The sequence below is a fragment of the Vicugna pacos genome, chromosome 12 (genome assembly GCF_048564905.1).
Source record: "Vicugna pacos chromosome 12, VicPac4, whole genome shotgun sequence".
NCBI lineage: Eukaryota > Metazoa > Chordata > Mammalia > Artiodactyla > Camelidae > Vicugna > Vicugna pacos.
The window spans coordinates 59,187,988-59,215,615 of record NC_132998.1 but is presented as its reverse complement, the minus strand read 5'-3'; the positions used below and the strand labels follow the sequence as shown (position 1 = coordinate 59,215,615).

Sequence of the window (27,628 nt, the reverse complement as noted above, 5' to 3'; positions counted from 1 at the left end):
ACCTCATAAAGTGCAGCAGTGCTTAAATCCAGCAAATTGAGGCATACAAGGTAGAAATGGAAATGAAAAAAGGTCCAAAAAATGATTTCTTTTTGTCTATCTGTTTTTTTGTATTTTAAATATTCAGAAACCAGCAGAGACTCTGTCGGCCATTTTGGCTTGAACTAACTCTCACACTCTCCCTCTTGCTCTCTCTCTCCCCCTCTGTCTCTAAAGGAAGCAGCTTTTTGTGACCTTCAAATAGAGGCGGATCATGTGACTTCGGGTAGGTTTGTCAATCAGGAAAGGGGAGGGAGCTGGGGATGAAACTGCCTTAAAGGGAAAGCGGCCCTTTTCCACTCTCATTTGTGAAATGCTGTTATCTCATACTCGCCACCTACACACACTGAATGTGAAAGTGGCAACAGCATAAGGGTAACAGATGAACAAAATATAAAAATCGTTATTGGTTTATAGAAATATGCTCAGTTGCTAACGATTCTTGCAGATCCTGGAGCTTGGCTGGCTTGCAACAGTTATCCTCTAGATGTCTGGGCAAGCACAGGCTGGCAAACTGCTCTTTAAAAGGGGGCTTTTAAAAACACCTTACCCAAACAAGAGACTTTCATCTTTAAAGATTAAGGTGAAATACAGGGCGCAACTGATCTCTAACAAGCTCCTAAAACGCACAGGAAAAGGCTGAAAGGAAACATACCAAAGTATAAAGTGTGAATGCAAACTCAGAGAGGTTAAGTGACTTACCCCAAATCACACAGCAAGACAGATGCAGAACAGTGACTAGCTTCCCAACTGAACTCCACATTTACTATTTTGGGTATATGTGTGTTTGGTACCTCTTCCCTCCACCCCAAATAAAAACTCGGCTACAGCACAGCAAACTGGCCGATATGAGTCATCTTTAATCCCCTCCCCCATCTGAGGAAGTAGCTTGCAGCTGACCTGGAGTAAGCAGCATTTCAAACCTACCTGGTTTCCCCCATCCTTAAGTCCCTTCCTCTCACTAAGTGCATCTTTATGTTCTACCCCCGCTAAGAAAACCACACTAGGTTTGCATCTCAAGCCCAGGCTGTGGAACCTTGGTTAGGCAAGTCCCTTTACCTTCGGGGCCTCAGTTTTCTCACTGTGGAATGTAAGGACTGGACATCACTAGATTATATCTGGTTCCTTTCAGCTCTAAAACTGTACACGGTTTCTTTCTTTTAGCAGTTCTGTTTCATCTTATCCTTGCCATCTCAAAAGTCATTACCCCAGGAAAGCTTTCCCTTGACCCTCCCCGTCTAGACCAGGCCTTCCTGTTCAATGCTCCCATACATCCTTTATGACTTCTTCACAGCACAGGTCATAGCTGCAATTTCTTGCCAAAGAACTTGCTTACAGTTGGTCGTCCCTGGTATGTATAAAGACAAACACCACACCTTCCTTCACTGCTGTGTGAACCTCCACATGAAGCCCCACATAGTAGGTGAATAAAGGAATGGATGAATGACTCAGATCCCCATTCAGAAGTGCTAGGCTGAACAAGAAGAGATGTGCCACTCGAACATAAGGAATAAAAGTCACATAGTTTCCAGAAACTCATCTCCATCTATTCAAGGATTGCTTGAGGAAATAAAGTAACTAATTTGATAGAAAGTGGGCAAAAGTGCCCTGTGACTAACAGACTCCATCTATCTCTATAAACTAGAAAAGGTCGGATTCCACAGTGTGATTCTCCCAAATGAACTGGGCTGACCGAGCATAATCCGACATGCCAGCCAGCAGAGAAACTGACGGATTCTGTAAGGCCAGCATTCCCTGAAAAGGAACCTATGAACCCTTCTAAATCCCACAGGTCTGTCATCCTGGCTTCTGGGTCTTTATTCAGTCTCCCTTTGCTTTTTCCAGTCTGATAGACGAACAGGAAAGGAGCTGTTTCGGGGCCGGCAGAGGCCAATGCCTAGACGATCTGGCAGCTTGAGTATTTATGGCGTAAATGCTTCCACTGTCTTTGCACAGCCCTGAACGGAGTAGGAGCCAGGACTTGGACTGACAATTGAGATGTAGGCAAAAGCAGGAAACTCCTAGGGTGGAAATTTTGAATATTTCATCTATTTTTATCCTTCCAATACCTTCCAGATGAGTTACGGAAAGCTTCCTTATGGAGAGCATGCTCAACATGTTAAAATGCATGGAGACTATACAGCTGCCTTATTTTAATTTGTAATGGACACATGTTCTTTATAAGACTGAATTTTGCTAAGTCTCCATTTCTCGATGCAGCATATTATTGTACAAACGTGTATATGTGTTACCATGTGAGTGTTAAATAAACTGCATGAGAAGTCAGGAAACAAACACATTTTAAAACAAATATTCGTTCAATTTTCAAATAATATGATTGACATTTTTTCTCAACCTCTAGGCATCTTTTGTTTTGTTTTGTTTTTCGTGAGATACCTCTAAACTTAAAGCAATGAGTCCAACTGTTCATCTAAAAGAAACAAGTGCAATAAACGCACTATTGCCCCTGTATTTCCAGGCATCTGAGACTCTGTGATATATTTATTGCACTTTTTTCATATTAACAATTAGACAGCATTTTTCAATTATATTATCACAAGGTAAGTATACAAAGTAATAAAAAACGAGTTTACTTTTTTAAATAAATAAACCAGAACTTAAACACTCAACTGAGTGTTATCAAAGTTGCACCTCTGGCAACTGTATAACTAAAATATTTCCATGAGGAAATAGGGCTGAAAATAATGTACTGAACATTTAAACTCAAAAAATCTAGAAAATGACTAACAAACCCAAAAAAGAAATTAATGGTGATAAAATCACAAAGATAAAGCAACAGTCAAAGAGTAAACTGAATCAATAAAAGCAAAAACTTTTTGTTTTAAAAAATAAATAAAAGTAGATAATCCTTTGGAAAGCCTGATCACTTAAAAATAAGAGAGAAGTTATAAATTAACAGTAGGGCTGAGAAAGGGGACATTATAACTACAGATTTGGAGAGGATTTTTTTAAATTGTGAGAGAATTATATGTAACTTTATGTCAATAAATCCGAAGATCAAGTATAATGGATGATAGTCAAGGAAAATAAACATTACCAAGGTCAACTCAAGAAAAGTTATAAAAATAGCAACAATAACTTACAGCAGAAATGCGTAAGATATTAAAAGAACTAGCCACTAAAACTATCTGACACAAATGGTTTTCTGGGTGAATTCTACAAAACTTCTATCAAGTAGATAATTTCCATGTTATCCCTATTGTTCTTGAATTTACGAAGATAGAAGAGAAAGCTTCCTAATTTCTTCTCTGAGGTTAACATATTCCTGATACCTGTCAGGACTAAGATGGTCCAAAAAAATAAAACTACAGACCAATCTTCACTTGTGAAGATAGATATAAAAATCCTAAGTAAAATACTAGCAAATAGAATTTAGCAGTTTTAAGAAAATATTTCATTATGATTATGTATGGTTTATACCAACAATGCAAGGACTGTTAAATTACAAAATCTATTAACATAACTCTTCATTTGTTCAACAAGTACATACTATGTGCTTTCTATGTGTCTGACTCTGCTCAGGGCAGGGAGACAGCACTACCAGGCAGGGTAGGTCCACGTGGAGCCAACAACCTCATGGGAGAAGGAAACCACTGAGAAGGAAACAGAGTTGACAGGATATGGAAAAAACTGAAGGAGGCTCACTTTAGATAAGGTGGTTCAGGAAGGTTTTTCTCAGGAGGGACATTCATTTAAACTGAGTTGAAAAGTAATTGCTTGAATGTTCAAAGAACAAGAGGGATGATCAGGAGGCCAGGCCATGTGACCAGGGAAGAGAGGTGTGAGGCAAACCTAAGGAGCAAGGAGGAGTTGGATCCTACTGGGTCCTGCAGGTCACAGAAAGGACTTTATTGTCAGAACAGTGGAAAGTCACAGAAGAATTTTAAAGCAGGAGAGCCAACAGTGCCGTTTTATCCACTGCTCACTCTTCACTTAATACGTAGGATCTACAAGCTTTTCAAGGGCCTCGGCAAATGTTTGGGACCTGAAAAACATATTAACAAATCTAAAACACAAAAAGAAAATTAGAACCATAAAAATTAATAAATGCTAAAGTGTCCTTGAAAGATAACACCCAGCACTTTCATATTAAGTTTAGCATTTCTAAATTTTTGTTACATTTGAAAACAATCCTCACTTTGTAAAACATACTAAATACGTTAACTACTAATAAATCTCAGATAATTACAAATTAAGCCAATTATTTGTAGCCAAAGAATTTCCAAAGCAAAACTATTAAAATTCTTTTAACATATGATAGTAAAAATAAATAAATAAAACCACATAATTAATATGGGATGTGGGTACCTTCTAAAATGTTTTAGTATGTAAAGTGGGATAAAGCCTCCAAAACCTACCAAAGTAAGCATTTCAAGAATCCATGGAGGTCTTACAACCACTTTAGGAGAGACAAGATCAAAGTTGTATTTTCAAAAGCTCACCCTGGCTTCTATATGGAGAATATACCAGAGAGGACCAAGAGGAGAAGCAGGGACAAGCTGGAAGGGGACTGTGGCTTTCTAGGTGAGGGAAGATAGCTTGGATCAGGTGGAGGTGGTAGAGGCGAAGAGAGCACATAATGTATTTTGAAGGTGGAAGTGATTCTATCGTAAGATAACTTAAGAAAGCAACCTGTGACTATGATGAAATACAGTAAGGCCAATCAACTCTTTCAAAAATAAGACTCTAAACTCTGAACTCACCATTCATTCATGCAGTCATGAACCATTTTTCTGAGCATCTACTATGTATCAGATACTGGGCCAGCACCAAGCCCAGGAGGATTCTAACAAAGAGGATTCTAACACCTTGAAGGACAGAGACATGTAAATCCATAATTAAAATATAGCATGCTAAGTGCCATAATTAAGGTACAAATAGAAATGTAAGATAGTTATGCTATGGGAATACAAAGAGCTAACTGCCAAGAGTCAGAAAAGGTTTCACAGGGGAGGTGAGATTTTAAACTGCGTCTTAAAGGATGAGTAGGAGTTGCCATGTAGAGAACATAAGAAAGGCAAAGGCTTTCCTGGTCTCACCAACTTCAGTATTACCAAACAGTGGTGACAAGGAAGGCTGAGGAGAAAAATACAAATGTAGGGGCTAAGCTTTTCCAGGACTCTTACCCTCAACAAAGTCAAAAGATGAAACAGTAGCCAAAATGACACGGTAATCGCTAATGCTACTAGAATCCAAAATCTTTGGAGAATGTTAGCATTTACACTCTTATTACGCATTTATAAATTAGAATGCTAACAGACCTTTTAAGGAACATTGAAAAAAATTCTCAAATTCTTTAGAACCAAACCTCAAAAATCAAATTTGTATTTGGGGGAAGTCTTTCTTGATCCTCCAGTTTGAGTTCAGTGTCCTCTGTGCTTCTTAGACCCTGTACATACCTCTATGGTAGCACCTTCAAATTCTATTATTATTGTTACCCATTTACTTGGTGCTTCCTGTCTAAACTATGAGCTTCTTAAGGGCAGGGAATATGGCTCTTATTTCTGTATCTACTACATAGAAGGAATTCAATTACTGTTTGCTGAATGAATGACCAAATGAATAAGCAAAAAAATAAATAGATGAATACTATTAACCTGGGTATTTATAAAGTACAAAAGAAGATAACACTTAATATCTTATAATTGAGAGAGAAGACATATACACATTGACTAACAAGAAAATGTAAGATAAATTTTTAACTGTATGGTTCCATCCTCAGAGAGACAGGAGTCAGAAAATGGAGACACTATGTAGCTCAGCTCAGCTGAACTTCAAAGGAGGGACAGAATGAGAATGCTCAAAACAGATGTCTCAGGATGAAGCTAATGACACTTAAGCTGCAGGACCCCTCACTTTCATGAGGTTCTCTCAAAGCCCTGGGAGTCCTTAACATTGTCCGATCTTTTTTTTTTCTTTTGCAATGTGTTTTTTCTTCTCCGTTTATTATAGTATAATACATGCAACACAAAACTTACCATCTTAACAATTTTTAAGTGTATATATAGTTCAGTAGTGTTAAATATATTCACATTATTGTAAAACAGATTCCCCAGATCTTTTTCATCTTGCAAGTCTCAAATTCTATACCCATTAAACAACTTCCCTTTTCCCTTCTCCCAAACCCTGGTAAATACATTTTCTATCTATATAAACTTGACTACTTTAGATACATTATAAAAGTGGAATCATACAGTATCTTTTTATGACTGGCTTATTTGACTTAACATAATTTTCTCAAGGTTCATCCATGTAGGTTCCCTTCTTTTTTATGAATGAATAATATCTCATTGTATATATATATATATATATACACACACACACACACACACACACACACACACACATCACATTTTGTTTATCCATTCATTCACCAACGGGGACACTTGGGTTGCTTCTACCTCTTGGCTAGAGTGAAAAGTACTGCTATGAATATGAGTGTGTACATCTTTCAAAACTTTGCTTTCAATTCTTTTGGATACGTACCCAGAAAGGGGATTGCTGGATCACTTGGTAGTTCTATTTTAAATTTTTTGAGGAAATGCCAAACTGTTTTCCATAGAAGTTATGCCATTTTATAATCCCACCAATAGTGCACAGAGGTTCCAATTTCTCTATATCCTTCTCAACACTTCTTTTCTGCTCTTTGGTGTTTTGGGTTTTTTCCTCAATAGTAATCATCCTGACAGGTGTGAAACAATTTATCTCATTGTGGTTGATGATTAGTGATGTTGAGCATCTTTTCATACGCTTGTAGGCCATTTATATATCATCTTTGGAGAAATGTCTATGAAAGTCCTTTGTCCATTTTTAATCAGGTTACTTGATTTTTCTGTTGTTGAGTTGTAATTCTTTATATATTCTGGATATTAATCTCTTATTAGAAAATGACTTGCAAATATTTTCTCCCATTCTGTATGTTTTCTTTTTACTCTATGATTGTGTCCTTTGATGCACAAATTTTTTTAAGTCTGATGTAGTTCCATTTGTCTGTTTTTGCTTTTTTGCCTGTGCTTTGGGTATCATATCCAAAAAACCATTGCCAAGTCCAGTGTCATAAAACTTTTCTCCTATATTTTCTTCTAGTTTTATAATTTTAGGTCTCAAGCTTAGGTCTTTAATCCATTTTGAGTTAATTGTTGTTTACAGTGTAAGGTCAGGGTCTATCTTCATTCTTTTACAAGTGGGTATCCAGTATTCCCAATACCGTATGTTGAAAAAATTCTGTTTCCCACTGAATGGTCTTGAAACCCTAGTCAAAGATCATCTGATCTTATATGCAAGGGTTTATTTCTGGGCTTTCTATCCTATTCCACTGGTCTATTTGGCTGTCTTCATGCCAGTACCATACTTTTTTTGATTACTGTAGCTTTGTAATATATTTAGGAATTAGGAAGTATGACTCCTCCAACTTTGTTCTAAATGACCAATTATTTTTATAAAATGTGAAAAAAAATAATATAGTTTCATCACAGTCTTAACACAGATTATCAAAACCACAGACTCTTACCATTTCAGCTTTCCCCCACCATGATTCCACTTGTCAATAGAGTTAGAGTCACTGTAGGTACTCTGGGATTCCTAAAGGGAAAGCTAATTTGGTACATTTATTTGGGGCTTACTGGAATATATGAACATGGTTCTCAGCCACTTCCGTGTATGGCTGAGTTATTGGTAACTGCCTTGTGTACAAAGATGTTACTGTGCCAACTCAGTATGCACAATGACAGAAATGTGCAGGCCAGATCATACCATGATATAAATGTGTGAATTCAAAGAGCATTTCATGGTAGTCAACACACAAGAAAAAATGAAGCCTTGCAATCTTATAGCTCATATATAAAAGACATTTGGCTAGAGGTCCTCTCAAAGTTGGTAAGAATCTTACAAATTTATATGACATAACTATAACAAGTTGTGAGGCTGAAAGGAACTTTTCTAATCTATCAATAATTAAAAAAAAAAAACAGGGGGGAGGGTATAGTCAGTAGTAGAGTGCATGACTAGCATGCATGAGGTCCTGGGTTCAATCCCCAGTACCTCCATTAAAAATAAATAAATAAATAAATAAATAAATAAATAAATAAATAAATTTAAAAAACCCTAATTACCTCCCCCCTAAAAAACAAAACAAAACAAACAAAAAACACAAAATAAATAAAATATCACAGAATTATTGTAATATGAAGGGGCAATCAAAGAGTAAGCAGACAAAAAATATTAGGAAAAATTTTCACAGCAATGTGTCAGGCAAATATTAATACAAATAAATATAAATGTTATGTTATTTTCTGAATTTTGCATTTGTCAATTTGTTTAAAACTGTCATTTTTGTTATTTCTTTCCTCATTGTAAATAAATATTCACTTTTGTACCTAATTTGTATTTGAAATTAATTTTCTTTTTCTTAAAGGGCACTCCCACAAAACCTATATTTGCTCCTGGTCAGAAAGAAGGGTCTCTGGGTCTCTCTGCCTGAACAAAGGCATATAAGGGGGAAGGAAACCAGCTATGCATAGAAAACCTTAAGGAGAGACTGGGCAGGCAGAGGAAGATCTTTTAAAAAGCAGAGAAAATATGCATAAGCAGGCTAAAGGCATCTTATGGAGGCCCTCAGAAGCAAAGAAAAGTTCAAACTTGGATAGAAAAGCTTTTTTCCCCCCAAAAAACCCAATAATCAACTTGCTTACAGGTAGGGACACTTAAAGAGAAGAATCGTAATAAAATTGGGTCTGTTGGAAAATATTTAAGAAAGCCTGAATATAAAGTCAAAAATGACAGCTTATCAATTTACTTTTCTTCTGCTAGTAACAAATAAAATATTATGGAGTTAGGATTTTTAATCATTCTACCTCAGATTTTCAAAGTGAGTGTGTAGAACAGGAATTCTTAACAGTCTGTGGGAGCTCAGTGACATCTTCATTTAATCAATATATATTTATTGACTCTTTCTGGTGCAACCTACAGTGACCAAGCTGGCAAAAGTCTGTTCTTGCAGAGCTAAAGACGGAGCATAAAGCCTGAACCTGACCTTTCACTGCCTGCCATCATTGTGTGCCTCCTCTTTCCTTACTACAGTCTCCCCTTCTCCTGCCCAAACTTAGTTCACAGAGATTCCTAGCGGGAAGGGAAAGGCAGAGTGCTCAGGGCAGAACTTACATCCATACCCTCTAGCAATCATAAAATTTGGGGGAAATAAACACTACCTTCTCCTCCTGACACCACTGGAGATTCCTGCAGCTGAACATGCATGTCTTTATCTATATTTACATAATGCTATGTATTCTGAAACATTTTACAACTACACGGTAATAGTAACATTTCCAAAAGAGCTGCTTTAAAACACCAATTTCAAGGAACTGGGCAAATACATCTTGCCATTCAAGTAATGTTTTTCCATAAAGGCATACTATTTGTCCGTAAGTAAAATATAAGCTAAATAAATAAGACTTTTATTAAATTAACTGCAGTTTTCTGAGAGCTTCATGATCTACCCTGTTCATTGCTGTTTGAAGTCACCATATTAACCTGTAAGTAGTAGCAAACCACAGTTTGCAGGCATTTTCAATTATGAAACACATTTCTCCTGAAGTTATTCTTACTGTAACTAATCAATGACCCAGACATTCAAGAAAAACCTCATAAAACAGAATTCAGAACTTAAAGACATTTTCAGAGAATTAATTTTTTTAAGTAACTTCAAGGCAAATTGAAAAGTTTATTAGCAACTGAGAGTTTCCCAAAGACAGTACAAAATGTTTATGGTTATACTAAAATTCCCAGCAGCAAAAATTCCATGAGCATAACTATCTATTGAACCTCTTTGTGGCATTTTCAAAATATCAATAAACTTGAAATTAAAACTCATTTCCTTTCTACCAAAAACAATCTGAAAAGATTATATAGGAATCTGACTATTTTTCTGATGACCAGCTTACTGCTGTGTAATAATGACTGACTTTACAAAGGGTTCAGTTTGGTACTTAATAAGTTTATCTTCACCAAGTACATATTTTAATGGTCCAAAGGAAAAAAAAAAACTGGTAGAAAACAGAAAATCAAATGTTAAAATCAAACCAAAAAACTCTTTCCTGTGGCCAAATACTAAGGTTTGTGTTTTAAAGATAATTATCTATAAAATGAGTGATTTGGAAATTTTTTCTGTATTTAGGAAATGCCATAGGGCTTCCCAAAGCTTTCAAATTAACACCAAAAGAAAGGTTCCTGAAGATCTTAGTGTTAAATTTGGGTGGGCAAATATAGAACAAGGTCTATTTTAATAAAAGGAATCCTTAGAGAATTGGCAAGAATAGACTTTTGCTATGTGATACAATAAAAAATAAAATTCATCAGATTTTTAAAAAAAGAATAAACTTTTAGAAGTAGCACTGCAGTATAAGATGAATGTGAGGAAGAGAGAGCTGTAGGTCACGGAGTAAGAGGAGCAGCAGTAATAAAGATAAGGTGAAGACAAACTGTCAGAACTTCTAAAAGGTCTGTATAATTAATAATTGAAAAAAATCAAAAGGGTATTTTATAACTAGACATTTAAGTTGGGAAGAATGTAATTAGTAAGAAGAGAATTTAATCAAGACATTGGAGTTAAGACATTTAAAAAACAGCACCTCAAGCAGAAAACCATATTACACCACGCTGGAGTATAAAAGGTAGTGTTGACTCCATAAATTACATTCTTCTCTCTGAATCAATATAAAACTGTCTTTAGCACTTCAGTTTCCTTACAGCGTTCCCATGCAAGAATAGATTCTCTCTTAGAAAGGAAAATCAAAAAAGATAACACTCCATGAGAGTAGAAATATAGAAATTGACACTATTAGTTACATCAACAACCCCTAAAAGTGGGATATTCTCTATAAAACACATTATTAAATGAGTTTTTTTGGTTTTTAAAATTTTTAAATGGTTCTGAGCACAACACGTAGAAAAGATAATCACTTCAATATAAAATCAATATAAAAGTTATTAATTTTACTTTTTTTTTCATACTAAGTCTTTGAAATCCAGGCTACTTTTTATATTCAAAGTGTATTTCAGTTTGGTTGCTATTTTTTTATTGTGGTTAAAAAAAATTAAATTTAACATCTTAACCATTTTTAAGTATAAAGTTGAGGAGTGTTAAGTATATTTGCTTTGCTTTGCAACAGATCACTAGAACTTTCTCATCTTGAACTCTATACCCATTAAATACTAATTTCCTTACCTCTCTCCTCATAGCCCATGGCAACCACCTCTCTACTTTTTATTTCTTTTATTTTGACTATATTAGATACTTCATATGGACAGAATCATGCAGTATTTGTCCTTTGTGACTGGCTCATTTTGCTTAGCATACCATCCTTTAGGTCCATCCATGTTGCAGCACATGACAGGATTTCCTTCTCTTTTAAGGCTTCATAATATTCCATTGTATGTATGTACCACATTTTCTTTATCTATTTATCTGTTTATGGACATTTGGGTTGCTTCTACCTCTTGGCTATTGTGAATGCTGCAATGAATATGCGTGTGCAAATATCTCTTCGAGATCCTACTTTGAAAGATTGTTTTTAATGATGATCTTTCCATAAAATGAACCAAAAGAATTAAGAAAATTCAATTATCAAAAATATACTAGAAAAATTGAATTTACTTAAGTAGGTTAAAGACAAATATCTTTTGAGAATATGAGTGAATTTCATGGAAATTTAAAGCTCAGACTTGTTTATAAGCTATATAAAATTTTTTTAAAAAGGAAGAAATGAAAAAGAGGCCAAACTCCTCTAATTAATATACCAAAACTGATATTTAACTTCAAAATAATTTATAAGGAATGATACGCCCACAAATATCTATACTATCACATAAATAAAACCAAGTCAAAATCCTGCCTGGGTAGAAATATTTTATCTGAAATGAGCTTTCAATAAGCATGATCAAACATGATCTATGAGCAAGTATCTGTTCATGCTGTATTTTGAAAAGCTGTAGTAGTTTTATATTTACCCCTGTGTCAAACATACCATGTGATTAATACTGGGTGAGTTTAGCATAGTAATTATTTGGCAATAAACGCAGCTTGTCTGATTTGCTCTAATAGCTCATAAGATGAATATCCTCTGAAAAATGATTATATTAGATAAACTAACAGAAAATAAATTTCATTAAAAAGCAACAATATTGAGACAATATATACACAGACAAATGTTTAAAGCTATATACTCTACTAAAACTTATCCACACACACATCAGAAATCAGCATCACTGATCTAAATATTAACAGTTTAGCACAAATACTTCTCAAAATCAAGTCAATTATTTTTCAAGAAAGCTTTCTAAATGCATATCTACCTTAATATGCCTGTTGGTAGAATTTATTCCATTAAAATAAACAGCACAGAAATAAAATAAAATTTTCAAGACTTCTAGAACCTATGGTAAAAATGTTAAATGAAGAAATAAAGAAAGTGGCACAGATCAGCTAACAGAATAAATTTTAGACCTAAGCCTTACTAGAATTTGCTCTGTGACCTTGAGCAAGTTATATAACCTCTGTGCACCATCCACCTTCATAAGTGAAATAGGCTCTTCATACAAGCTAATACCAAGGGGTGAGAGCCATGTTGGAAACCAATTTAGAAAAAAATTAAGTTAGATCTCTACCTCACACCGTACACAAAAATGAGTATCAGTTCAATTAAAGGTCTAAGTGTGAAAAATAAAGCAGAAAAACTAATGGTATTCCATCATGTTAGGGTAGGAAAGACTTCTCTAGGCAAGCACAAAACACAGACACCATAGAGGCTGATTTTACAACATAAAAATTTAAATGGTTTATTAGTATGACAGATACCCCCATGTTAAAACATACAGCCTGGGTGGAAATATTTAAAACATCTCAAAAGACAGGTTAACACCTATACTTTATAAGTCTCCTACAAAGCTATCAAAACAAATAATCCAATCAAAATGAAATAATATATAAAGAGGTGATACATGAAATAAAAATCAATGGCCAATAAACTAGCAAAAGATATTACATTTATTAGTAAGCAGAAGTATAAATTAAAACAATAAAATATTAGAGTGGCAAAAATTCAAAGATAAATAATTTTACTGTCATCAATGGTGTGGAGGAATGGGCACTCTCATTCACTGTTGATGGAAATGAAATCTTTTGAAAGGAACTTTGATAGCAGCTACCTCCTTATTAAAAAAATACATGCCCATGAGCCAAATAGCTCCATATCTAGAAATCTATTCTACAGAAATACAACTATGCATAAAGAATGAGAATGTTCAATAAAGTATTATTTGTAATAATCAAATAAGTGGAGGCCACCAAAATATTTATTGGAGAAGAATGACTATAGTATATCAGTTCAAGAGAATGCTTTGCATATATTTAAAAGAATGAACAGGGGAGGGTATAGCTCAAGTGGCATAGCACATGCTTAGCATGCATGAGGTCCTGGGTTCAATCCCCAGTACCTCCTCTAAAAATAAATAAATAAATCTAATTACCCCCCGCAAAAAAAAAAAAAACTTTAAAAAAAATGAAATAGATTATAAAGATGTTAGATTAAAAAAGGAAGTCTCAGAAGAATTATGTTAGAAAAAAATCTGGTTGTTTTTAAAATAAATACAGAAAATGTTTAAGATTAGGAGGGGAAGGAGGGGGAAAAAAGTCTCATTTTTATTTCTAAATCCACACTTACTGTTTAAATGTTTTATGACAACCATGTATTACTTTTATAATTAAAAAAAATAACAGAATAGATGGGAATTTCATAAGTTATTCAGAAGTATGTCACTCTCAGTATCTAGAATATAGTATTTAGTTCCTATATCCTACTATCCAGGATTTGATCATCCTTTGCTAACAGCAGTTGAGACACAAAAAATAAAAAATAAAATTTTTCAATCTTTTTATTTCTGTTGTCTTAAACAAAAGAACACAGCATCTTTGCTCCCCACTCCCACAGAAGAGGTAGGCAGGTCTATCAGAGGAGGGCCTAGCAAGAAGATTCACTTCTGCTTTACCATTTCAATATATGATAGCAGACCAAGCTCAGGAAAACAAAGCAAAACAAGATTCATCTGTGAAAAGGCAGAGATTTGTGAAAACAAAACAATCAAGGGAGAATGGTAAGGATACAACCCGTGACACCTGTCTCAAGCCCGCCAGGGCTGTTTGAAGCTCTCTGAAAGAAGTAGAGTTTGTATAACACAAAACTTGTGGGAGAATCTGCCCCAGCAATGCTTCCTGAATACCTAAAGAAGCTGATTCAGGACAGGGGTTACTGGAGCAGGTTTTTAAAGATAAAGACAGGTTTGTTTGTGAAATGAATACCCTCCAGAGAATAGAATCTTCATCTGTGTTTTAAAAACAGGCTTGATGTCATTATCATTGTTTCCCCCAATTCACTCTTATCCATGAGACTTTGATCTTAACAGCTGCAGTTTTGCTAACCATAATACTTTTCAGGAACATAGCTCCCAAGGTTGGCAAAGGATTTCGGTTCGAGAGATATTATTAAACACTTTAAAGTCAGAAAGATCCAGGTTCAAATCCTAACTTCCATTTCAAACTGCATTACCATGGGCAAGTTACCTACTCCAATATTTGAACAGACAGGAGAAGCTGTAAGGGATGGAAATAACATATAAAGCATTAAGCAAAGTACTCTGTGTACAGAAAAGCCTCATCAAATGGGAGCTATGATTTTTATATTATAATACCTTTGATCGGAGTGTAGGGTTAAGGGACTAGGCAGGGAGCAGGGCACCTGAAATGTTCCTGTAATTCTACTGGGACTAGATGTTTGGCATTCTAATTTGCTAAAGATTAATTGATTCCATCTGCCCAGGCAGAATATAAGTGCATTTGACAGAACACAGCAAAGTTAGAATTTATATTGTAAGCTATTTTTAAAACTGCCTGGTTAGCAAATTAAACCAGCTGTGAAAATATCCTGGTTTCCATTCACAACAAATACAAGACAAACATTCTCCTTTAATGAACCTGGCCTCGTGGCAGCATAGCATATTCTGCATAATTCATTCCTAAGGGTTTTGGAGACATAATTTTTATAAGACAGACCAAAACTGAATTATTTTCAAGGTGGAAAAAAAGGATGAGAGAAAAGAGTTTCTCTACAGATTTTCAGTAAATTCCATGAATCACTGTCCCAGTCAACTTAGAAGACTACTGTCTGAATAAAAAAAATAGTAGTTATGTCAGTACTTTAAGCCACTCTTAACTGTTTTTCCTTTAAAAGGGCATATGAAACACCAGTCTGCTCTGCAACATAATTTTTCAAGTTCTGTGACAGAGGGAGGAAAAAATCTACTCATTGCCACCAAAAAGCTACCCAGAGGACTCTCAGTTTCAGGTTGGAAACTTATCACTTTTTAAGAATCAGGGGAGAGATCCTGAATTATTTAGAATGTTGTATAAGTTATAGTATTTATAATTCCTATTCCTTTAGGGAAACAATTTGTATTTAAACAAAGATCAGAAGTATAAATAACTAAATGAAACAGAATTTTAGGAAGTACTATTCAAATAAATTCACACTTGGAATGCATATAAACAGTCTATTAATTTAGTTTACTTCATAAAGACATTGCTAAGAAAAGGAATTACCGTTTTATACTTTCTTTGGAAATCAACCAGACTGAATTAGTTCAATTTGGAACATCCTAAGCCTTAAAGCCTCTGCTAAAGCGTAACATAAATTTTGATTAGTCGAGTGTGAAAAACTACAAAGCCAACTTTCTTGTCTCTCCAGTTAGTTTGTCTATAAATAGAAGCAATGCATTAACAGCCACCAAAGCAACTTGTCAGCTCCACAATGTGCCCAACATATACATCCTCTGCAAACATGCTCTCAGCATGTTTAACCAAAGTGCTTCTAAGATCTGTAATAAGACCCTTTTTAAATAAACTGTGACTCACTGTTTGCTTTCTTCACCAGGAGGTGGAGTCTTGCCATGCCCTTCCATTACAAAATCCTCCTGTTCCACCTGCAAAGGCAAGCATCACAGGTCAGCAGAGTCAGTAACTAAGATGCAAGTCACTCCAAAGTGCCAGGGCCTGCGCTGCAGAACCACAAGGCATGTCACTATAGTGCCTAGGACAGAAGCCTGAGCCAATGGTTTTCACACTCCAGGTTCACTTATGGCATCTCTCCTTGGGTGACCATACTTACAGAGTGAAAAAGGAAGCATGCTGATTTGCAGCTCATAACTGTGACAAAAGATTAGCATTCAGAATATAATAAAGAATTGCTATGAATCAATAAAAAAAAAAGACAACCTATCAACTAAAAAAATTTACAAAATAACTGAGTAGGAGTTTCACTGAAGAGGACACGTAAACAGCCTTAAACATGCAAAGATGTTCAATCTCGTATCAAAATGCAAATTAAAACCACAGAGATACCATTTCATAACAACCAGGCTGGCTAAAATGAGAAAGGTGGGCAATACCAAATGTTGCCAAGAGTGCAGAGCAACAGTAACTCAGCCACTCCCGGTGGGATGGAAAACTGGTACAACTTTTTAAAAGTCTGCCATCATCTAGTATACTTGACTATGTATTTACTGTACAAACCATTGTTTGCTCTTCTAGGTATATATATACCCTAGAGAAACTTTTGCCCATATATAAAAAAAATTTTCAGTAGGAGAAAAAAAAATACATAACAACAGTAAAACAGAAAAATAGGCTGTGGTGTTTACGACAACAGAATCTTATACTACGTGGAAATGAATGTACTACAGCAACACACCTCAAGCTGAATGAGCTACAAAAGCGCAATACTGGATGAAAGAAGCAACTCACAAAAGAATACATATATAGTATGAATCCATTAGTACAGAATTGAAACGTATACATTTATAGACATACATGAAACTTTATGGTTTATAAAACTATGAAGAAAAGGGACTGACCATTACAAAACTGAGGCTAATGAATATCACAGGGAGTCAAGGAGGGAACTCACTCACAATGGGCATATGGTGGGTCTTGGGGTACAGACAGGTTCTATTCCTTGGCCTGTGTAGTTGGTATATGAGTGTTTGTTTTATAATTATTCTTTTAATTCTTTTTTTTCTCTTTTATATATATGGCTTATTTCTCAATACAAATTTTCAAAGGAAGAAAAAAGCATTTTACTATTCCAGGTAATTTACTGACCAATAAAGGATGATAAATGACAGGTATAGAACTACCTCCACAAACTGGGACTATCAGTTCTATGAAAACTCCCCCAAAAGGCATACTTTTAAAGAGTCAAACAGATGTATTCAAGGAGATAGATATCAACAGATACATTTAAGGATTACTCCCTACTTAGAAAAATATCATCCATTTCTTACAGGACCTAGTAATCTGGAAGACAGACAGCAGCAACGCAGATACATACCATAATGCAACCCAAATAAAACAAAAGGCTATCCAGCTCAGCAATCCTCTGCAGTCTGCATTTCTCAGAAATACTGGAGAAGATGGGATGCAACTAAGAGGCTGTTTCAAAAAGGACAGACAAATCAAGAGGTTTACTCTATTTCTATTAAAAGGAGAAACTGGAGGAAGTGTAAACAAGAATAATAAAAGACACACACTGCATACTGTGAAATTCAAACCAGGTTTTGACTTTTATTCTTCTCTTATGGACTTCCTGACTCCACAGCCTACTAGGCTTTGCCAAGTAGAGGGAGGATTCTCCCATCCTAAATTTACAGTGATCTAAACCTCTAGAAGAAAAACCAGGGTTACAATGTTGCAAAAGGAACTTTATGAGGAGCTTAAGATGATCTTGATTTGGTTGTGGTTACAAGAAACTACACATATGTGAAAAAAAAATCACTGAACTGTGCATTTTATGCACTTAACTGTACAAACGTTATGCCGTAATTAGAAAAAGAAGGTGACAAACTGTTTAAACTTAGTAAAGTCCCTTGGAAGCTCAAACCTAAATCATTTTCTCAAAGACAAGAATGACTATTCCCCCACTTACATATATTAAGAAATTTTCTTGATCCTTCATCTTTTAAAATCCTCTCCAATTAAAGAGTTCTAAATTGTGAACTTAGTCTCTAATTACTAGTTTAAAAAAAAAAAAGCTTATCTATAACCAATTTTTTTCTTTTGTTTTTAATTGAAGTTACAATGTGTCAATTTCTGGTGTATAGCATAATGTCCCAGTCATGCATATACATACATATATTCATTTTCATATTTTTTTCATTAAAGGTTATTACAAGATACTGAATATAGTTCCCTGTGCTATACAGAAGAAATTTGTTTTTATCTATTTTTATATATAATGGTTAACATTTGCAAATCTCAAACTCCCAAATTTATCCCTTCCCAGCCCCATTCTCCAGTAACCATAAGATTGTTTACTGTCTGCGAGTCTGTTTCTGTTTTGTAGGTAAGTTCATTAGAGTCCTCCTTTTCTTTTCTTTTTTAAGATTCCACATATAAATGATATCATATGATATTTTTCTTTCTCTTATAGCTGATTTCTAATTAGCACAATGACGAGAAGTAATAATCAAAAAGCCCACAGCTTCAACAACCTCCCCTTTACTGGCTTTTGAATCTTTAACTCCAGCCCCCATATTTTGCATACTAGTCTTCTCCACTTGGGTGGCCCAATAGGTCCAAAATGAAGCATCAACTTTGTCTTTAAATTTCTTCTCCTTTTTATATCCCCTATCTCTGTTATATCATGTACTAAGATACTCAAATAGGAAACCTATAATCCTACAAAATTCTCCACATTCCTTCCTTGACCCCACATTCTATTTATCACCAAGTACATACAGTGGCTCCTACCTCTTAAACAGCACCTGTTCTTTATCACCTGTAAAGCCAGCTTCTCCAAATCTTACTACAACAAAAGCCTTCTCACTGGTCTTCGTGCTTCTGGATCCTATCTCCCTTCAGTTCATCCTCCAAACCACTTCCATCAAATGGACTTCGTAAAATGCAAATACGATCACGTCACTCTCCCTGAAATGCTTCAGTGGTGCCTTATCACCTATCTTGAGTGATTACAGTTCAGTTCATCTACCTAAGTGATCTTTTTTCATCTGTCCCTGCCTCACTCACCCATTCTGAACACCTGGCGGAGCCCACACCAACTCCTCACCTCTCTGTGACTTTACACATAATGTTCCTTTCTGCCGTGAAGGCCCGGTCTCCTGCCACACATACACTTCACACTCCTACTCATTCTTTTAAGTACTAATTAAAATGCTTCTCCCCAGAAGATACTACCTCCTTCACTAGGGCTCACAATTTTTCTCACTCTCCATCACCTCAGAAGGCAATAAAAACAGTCCAAAAAGATCACTGCTCCTTATTGCCACGTCCTGTTTTTCTCAAATCCGCTTCCAGGCCCTTCACATCTTTCTTTCTTCTACAAATTTCTTAAACACTCTGGACTTAATTTGATGATCTCCACCACTCCTTCCCCTTGACCTCATTTTCAGGAGTTTCAATATTTTTATTCATAAAATTTACACCACATCTTCACCTTCCTCCCACTATCATTCATTTGTTCAACAAATATTTATTGAGCACATATTCCATGCTAGGTGCTGTGCTGAGATAATGGTGAAAAGAACAGCCTTTGGCCTCGAAAAACTTACAGATTAGTGGGAAAGACAAAAAACAAAAACAAAACAACAAAACCTAGGCAATTACAACACAGTGTGAGAATGCAATGAAACAACTTAAGGGAGAAAGGGCATTTACTCTGTCTAAGGGAACAGATGCTCTAGACCTACCGAGACAGGCGCTCCATCTCCTTCCTACTTCAATCAGGAAATGGGCAGGACCCAAGGCTGGGCCTTGCCACCCATCTGCCCTGCTCCACACTTAGGTCTATGAACTCTGCACTCCGACTCAGACCACGAGTGCCTCTTCCATTCCCTCCCTCCATCTGAATCTGTGAGGAGTCTTCGCTGCCAGGTCTAGTACTGTGGTCTGAGGTTCTTTCCTCAGAGTCCATTCAGGGCCTCACCTGACAGGCATTTCAGTGATTTTCCTCCTCAGTGTCCCAGATTTGCTCACCACCAACTTGTTCTTAGGACATTCCTGTCTTGCCAATCCCTTACCTTTTTCTCTTCAGCTTTTGAAGTGCACGGCATAGCTGCAGAAAGTTATGAAACTGGTTCCTTTACAAATTACACCAATTAACTTCCACTCAGTGCTGACATTTCAGTGCCTCTGCCTGGAAGGCTGTTCTTCATCCTGTCTTTCTGGTGAACTTGTACTTAACCTTCAAAGACTGGTTCAAAGGTTACTTTTTAGGAAGCATTTTCTGCTATCTCCTTCCTAGCCCTTCCTCCTCCTCCCTTCCAGGTGTTCCTTCCCATTTACTCTGCAAGGCTTAGCAAGCAGCTGTGATCCATTGTTCACCCCTGCTGGTGAGCCCAGGAGGGAACAAAGTAACCTTGTCTGTGTATCCCACTCTTAACACAGCCCTTCCTGCGGCTCATTCATTCATTCCATGTAACTTCCGAATGCCTTCTAGGTGCTAAGCGCTGGGTTGAATGACTGACCTACTACACCGCATTCCTCATTCACTTACCTTGTACATTTTCTCCTCTCCTCAAAGAATCCAAGTCCACCCACTAGACATCCTCTCTGGTCCATTCTTTCCGAAGGTGACAATGCCTAAGATTACCTTGTGAGCCTATCCCACACAAAGCTCCTTATTTTTTCTCTCGTGGCTATATTATAAACCTGCGTCTTCACACATTCCACCCCCCCACCCCCCCCACCCCCTGTCGGCTGCTCTGCAAGGCTAACCTCATCACTTGTTTCTAAACTCATGACCTACACTACACTGCCTCCTCTGAGATCTAAGGAACCCTTCTTTCTCCCTTTCCAGTAAATCCATTCCCTCAATCTACAAGTATTTTATAATCTCTTCTATTCTGCAAAATTATTTTTGGCCTTATGATTCTCTCCAAATATCCTCCTGTTTTTTTTCCTTCCCATTACTATGCAAATTCTTAAAAGAATAAACTATGCCCTATTACTTCCACACTCTTATCACTGAGCACTCTCTTTCACTGCCCACACCTCACAACACGTATGAACCTCCCTTCTCCCATCCTCCCAATATAAATCACAGTTTTTGTTCAATATTCAGTGCTAACAGTGCTATTACTAAATAAATAACATACAGCTGAATCATATGGAACAGTATATTTAATTTCCTTTCTCGTACAACTTTTGTCTTTTCCCTGGAACCAACAACTACTACCTCCTCTTAGGCTTTCTTTCAATTTTTTTTGGCTTAATATTTATTATGTATTTTTCACTAATTCATCCTCAAACCCTCCAACAGAGCTGTAAATCTCCTCTTAATAAGTTCAAACACTTCAGGTAATCTATCAATTTCATTTCAGGCTTGGAGACATTCCACAGGGGTTTTCTCCTGTTCCAGTCTAGACTGTTTGCTCTCTAGGCCGCTAAATAGCTGACACCTTGCCAAGGATGTCTCTTTCCCTTCATCTCTGGAATTCCTGCTCTCTCCCCTTCACTGAAGTATCTGCTTCCCAGATCCTTTGTCTTCTTTTGTAGTTTATTCCTGGTTTAGGTGGGGCATATATTCCAGTAATTTCCTAATAAATGTCCTTATTTTATCCATATACTTAACATACAGGATTTTACCCACATACATAATCAAATATAGAAGTTCAAGTTAATAAACGTCTTCCTCCCCAAAATTCTTAAGGCCATGTTACATGTCTTCTAGTGCCCAGAGCTGCTATATAGAAATTCGATAGTATTCTAAATCCTAATGTTTTAGATATGATCTGTTTTTGCTATGGAAACTTTTAGGATCCTTTATTTCTCCTCAGTTTTCTAAAAATGCAAACCACTAGCTATGGTTCTTTTTTCACTTACTGAGCTGGTTCTGGGTAGGTACTTGTGACCTAGAAATTCAGGTTCTTCAGATTTGGGATATTTTCTCTATTTATTTGATAATTTTATCCCCTCCACTTTCTTTTCTCTCCTTCAGGAATTCCTGTTACTCAGTGTTGAACCTATAGGATTGATCTCTTAATTTTCTCCTTTATCTCTCAATTTTTATCACTTTGACTTTTTATTTTACTTTCTGATGATTCTCTTAACTTTACCTTCCAATACTTTGAATTAAACATTTTTTTCTGCTATTGCAAGTTAATTTGAAGAGCTCTTCTTCCTTGTTCTCTGAATAGTCCTTTTTTACAATCCTGTTCTTGTTCCCTGATTTTAATATCTTTTTATTTCTGAGGATATTATAGCGTGTTTTTATTTTGTTTGCATTAATTTTCTTCTGCTCCCTATATAACCTGTTTTCTCCAAGTTTCTCTTTTATCTTTGGTTTGGTCACTATCTTTTATTCACAGGTTTTTATAAAGTGTCTGGTCATCTTTGGCTATCCACTGATTTTTAAGAGTTAAGTCCTAAAGAGCCTGAAAGTGTTTTTTGTCTGTGGAGAAGGGAGAGGATGTCACTTAACCCATGGTTGGCTTCCTGGATATCAGGACGGGACCTGGTCATTTCACTGGGAGAACTCTCAGATGCCTACATCTGTATATTCTCTACCCCACCCCGCCCCCTCCACCCCGGGCTGTTCAATTGCCCAGAGAGGTACCCCTTCAATCCTTAGCCTAACAGGTGTAAGTCTGGCTTCCAGTGTTCTGCGACTGAATTGGGGAAGAGTTAGAACAGTCTCACATAGCATGCAGATTTTGATTTAGTCCTTCAGTTTTTAGTTATGGTCCTCACCCCCACCCTCATCTCTGTCAGACTGGAAGACAGGTAGCTATCCAACTGTGAATGTGACAGGCAGGATACCTGGGGCCCTGCTCCTTGTAAATTTTGCAGCCAAACCTGCCATTTTCAGTGTCATTCCAAAAGCTTTCTAGCTTCCAAAATTTTGTTGGCATCTCTTATCTGCTTCATCTCCCCTTCCATTCACTTTCTTTCTGATGGATTTATGCTTACTGAAATCATTTTGTAAAAATAATTTTAGTGGAGTTCTAGAAAGGAGCAGAGATTAATAACTGAGTTTAACCTACCATGTTCAGGCTACTTTTTTGGTTTGTTTTTTGGGGCAAGGGAAGAGTAATTAGGTTTATTTATTTAAATGGAGGTGCTGGGGATTGAACCCAGGACCTTGTGCATGCTAGGCAGGCACTCTACCACTGAGCTACACTCTTCCCTCTCAGGCTACTTTAAAAACCCTTTTGTCTCTACTTTCCCCCCCTCATCAAAGGTATTCTATTTAGTGTTTTTTGTTGGTTGTTTTCTTCTTTTAAAAAATTAAAATTTTGACAGTTTTACGAGGTATAAGTGACATATATTAAACTGTATATACAGTATATACAATTTGACAAAATTTGATGTATGTATATACTCATAAAACCATTATCAAAATCAAGAAAATGAACATATTCACCACTCCTGAAAGTTTCATCATGCCCCTTTTTAACTGTTCCTTCCTGCTCTCCTCCCCAGGCAATCACTAATGTCATTAAAGCCTAGTTTGCATCTTCTAGCGTTCACATACATGGAATCACACAGCATGTACTCTTTTCGCTCCCACCCCTCCCCTCCACTTCTCTTCTCTTTGCTTTATTGCTCTGGCTAGAACTTCCAGTACAATGTTGAACAGAAGTATAGATAGCAGACATTCTTCTTTTTTTGTTGTTGTTCTTCATCGTAGGAGTAAAGCACTAAGCCATCCCCCATTGAGTTCAATGTTAACTGTAGAATTTTCATAGAAGTCCTTTAACAGGGTGAGTAGATCCTTTCTACTCCTATTTTGCCGAGTTTCTATCAGGAATGGATGTGACCATTGTCAAATGCTTTTTCTGCATCTGCTGAATTGATCATATGGTTTTTCTTTCTTACTTTGTTTATGTGATGAATTACATTGATTTCTGAATCTTAAACCAACCCCACATTCCTGGGATAAACCCTACCTGTTCACATATCATCCTTTTTATATATTGTTGGATTTAGTATGCTAAAATTAGGTTTAGAATCTTCGCATCTATGTTCATAAGAGATATTAATCTGTAGTTTTCTTTTCGTGCAATTTTTTTGTCTGGTTTTGGTATCAGGGTAATGCTGGCCTCACAGAATGAGCTGGGTAGTATAGCTGACCCCTGAACAACACGGGTCTGAACTGCACAGGTGCACTTACATGCAGATTTTTTTCAACAGTAAATACACAGTACTACACAATTCCCAACTGGTTGAATCTGTGGATGTGGAGGAACCAAAGATACAGAGAAACCAAGTAGGGGGAGGGCTGACTTTAAGTTATATTTGGATTTTTGACTGCCCAGAGGGTTGGCACCCTGAACTCCTGCATTGTTCAAAGGTCAACTTCATTCTCTTCTCTTCAAATGAAATTATACAAATTCGCATACAACCTGAGAATTTTAAATAGTATTCTACCATTTTCCGCCTCCAGGCCTTTATGCTACTGCTATTGTACAATTCAGATATAAATGTTATAAATCCACAATGCATTTGTATTATTTTTGTTCAATCAATCAATTCTCTTTTAAAGAGATTTAAGTAACAGAAAAAAAGTCTTATATATTTACCCATGTAGTTTCCATTTTCTGAGCTCTTCATTCCTTTGTACAGACGCGTATTTCCATCTGGCATCATTTTCCTTCTTCCTTTAACATTACTAATAGCAAGGGTATGCTGGTGATAAATTATTTCAGCTTTTGTATGTCTGAAAGAGTCTTATTTCGCCCTCAATTCTGAAAGAAATGTTCACTAGTTACAGAATTCAAGGTTAACAGTTTTTTCTTTCACCACTTTAAAGATGGGGCTCTTTTGCCTTCCAATGAGAAATCTTTGTTCCTCTGTTAATAGTGTGTTTTTTCTCTCTGGTTTTAAGATTTTTCTCTATCACTGGTTTTGAGTAAATTGATTAGGATGTGCTTTGATGTGGTTTTCTTCCTTTTTCTTGTGCTTCAGGCACATTGAGCTTTTGGGATCTGTGGATCTATGGGTTTTCATCGAACTTGGAAAATTTGGGGCCATTGTTTCTTAGATATTTTTCTGCCCCCTCCCTTCTTCTTCAGAGATTCCAATTACATGTATATTAGACTGATGGAAGTTGTCCACAACACACTGATATTCTTTTCGGTTTTTTACTCTTTTTCCTCTCTATTTCATGTTGGATAGTTTCTATTGGTAATTCTTTAAATTCACTAATCTTTTATTCTGCAGTGTCTAATCTGCTGCAATCCCATCCAGTATATTTTTCATCTCAAACATTACAGTTTTCAACTATAGAAATTTGATTTGGGTCTTTTTAAAAAAAATATTTTCCATGTTTCTACTTGACTTTTTGAACATCTGAAATACAATTATAATAAAAGTTTTAATATTCTTGCCTGCTAATTCTAACAAAGCTGTGTCAAGTGTGAATTGTTTTCAATTGATTTTTCTTTTCACTGTTTGTATTTTCCTGGTTTTTACATGCCTGAAAATCTTTGCTTTGAATGACAGACATTGAGAGGTTTTGCTGGGTCCTGAATATTTTTGGACTCCTATTAATACTTCTGAGCTTTGTTCTGAGATAGTTAAATTACTTTGAAACAGTTTGTTTCTTTTGGGTCTTGCTGTTAGGATATGTAAAGCCAGACCTAATAATTAGTTAGGGCTCATTATTCCCCACGACTGAGTGAGAACCCTACCAGTACTACTGCTGAGTACATTACCTAATGCTCCATGAATGATGAGGCTTTCCAGTCTGGAGAAACAGGTACTACTACTGGCACTGTTTGAATGCACTGTTCCTTCTAAATCCTCTTGGATGGGTCCCCCTCCAGCCCCAGCTCTGAGTAGTCATATGCATGTGCCATAAAGTATTCTGCTGAATAATCAAGGTGAATTCTCTACAAATCTCCAAGGTTCTCTCTCTTTTAGCAGCTCTCTCCTCTTCAGTCCTCTGTCCTGCAAATTTTGGCTGCCTCAGTCTCCCCAGACTCTCAGCAATGTTGCCTCAACTGAGAGGGCAAACGCGACTGGGCTTTCCCTGGGCTCCCCTTCCCTGTACTGTGGTCTGGAAGCTCCCTCTCGATAGTATGCCGGTTTCATTAGGTCCCATTTGTTTATTCTTGCTTTTATTTCTTCTAGGAGAAAATTTTTGAGATGTATGTCAGATAATGTTTTGCCTATGTTTTCCTCTAGGAGGTTTATTGTATCTTGTCTTATGTTTAAGTCTTTGATCCATTTTGAGTTTACTTTTGTATATGGTGTAAGGGAGTGTTCTAGCTTCATTGTTTTACATGCTGCTGTCCAGTTTTCCCAACACTATTTGCTGAAGAGACTGTCTTTATTCCATTGTATATTCTTGCCTCCTTTGTCGAAGATTAGTTGACCAAAAGTTTGTGGGTTCATTTCTGGGCTCTCTATTCTGTTCCATTGGTCTATATGTCTGTTTTTGTACCAATACCATGCTGTCTTGATGACTGTAGCTCTATAGTATTGTCTGAAGTCTGGGAGAAGGAACCCTACCTCAGGATGACACCTGCACCCCAATGTTCATAGCAGCACTATTTACAATAGCCAAAACATGGAAACAGCCTAAATGTCCATCAACAGGTGACTGGATAAAGAAGATGTGGTATATTTATACAATGGAATACTACTCAGCCATAAAACCCGACAACGTAATGCCATTTGCAGCAACATGGATGCTCCTGGACAATGTCATTCTAAGTGAAGTAAGCCAGAAAGAGAAAGAAAAATACCATATGAGATCGCTCATATGTGGAATCTAAAAAAACAAAAACAAAAACAAAACAAACAAACAAAAAAACAAAGCGTAAATACAAAACAGAAGTAGACTCATATACATAGAATACAAACTTGTGGTTGCCAAGGGGGCGGAGGGTGGGAAGGGATAGACGGGATTTCAAAATTGTAGAATAGAGAAGCAAGATTATACTGTATAGCACAGGGAAATATACACAAAATCTTATGGTAGCTCATAGAGAAAAAAATGTGACGAATATATATATGTTCATGTATAACTGCAAAATTGTGCTGAACACTGGAATTTGACACAACATTGTAAAATGATTATAAATCAATAAAAAATGTTAAAAAAAAAAATAAAAAAGACAGTATGCTGGAGTAGTCAGAGGGCTCACCTTGTTTTCCACTTCTCAGTCACCAGTGTCCTTCATTCCTTCATTACCTAATGTCCAGTGCCTTTAAAACCACTGTTTCAAATACATTTTGTCTATTTTTAAAATTATTATTTCTAGTGGGAGGGTAAATCCTATTCCTTATACTCCATCATGCCCAGAAGCTGAAGTCTCAATGACTTTGTTAATTAAAATTCTTTTCTTCCTTTTTTTTTTGTCTTGACTTTTTAAAAAACTATGGTAAAATACACATAACACAAAGTTTACCGTTTTAACCATTTTAAGTTCACAGTTCAGGGCATTAAGTACATTCACACTGTTGTGCGATCATCACCACCATTCATCTCTAGAACTTTTTTCA

General features: G+C 36.2%; 1 protein-coding gene across 4 annotated transcripts in view; it reads right to left on the bottom strand.

Annotated features, from left to right (window-relative positions):
- TNRC6B (trinucleotide repeat containing adaptor 6B) overlaps positions 1-27,628 on the bottom strand; it is a 225,856-nt gene that overhangs the window by 126,919 nt on the left and 71,309 nt on the right. For 2 of the 4 annotated variants that reach the window (XM_072973566.1, XM_015241646.3), the window contains exon 4: positions 16,019-16,086. In XM_072973566.1, the coding sequence (XP_072829667.1) occupies positions 16,019-16,086 (68 nt within the window). Of the gene's footprint in view, positions 1-2; positions 198-16,018; positions 16,087-27,628 lie in introns of those variants that run through there. The other 2 variants (XM_031671771.2, XM_006207106.4) reach the window with 1 other exon arrangement.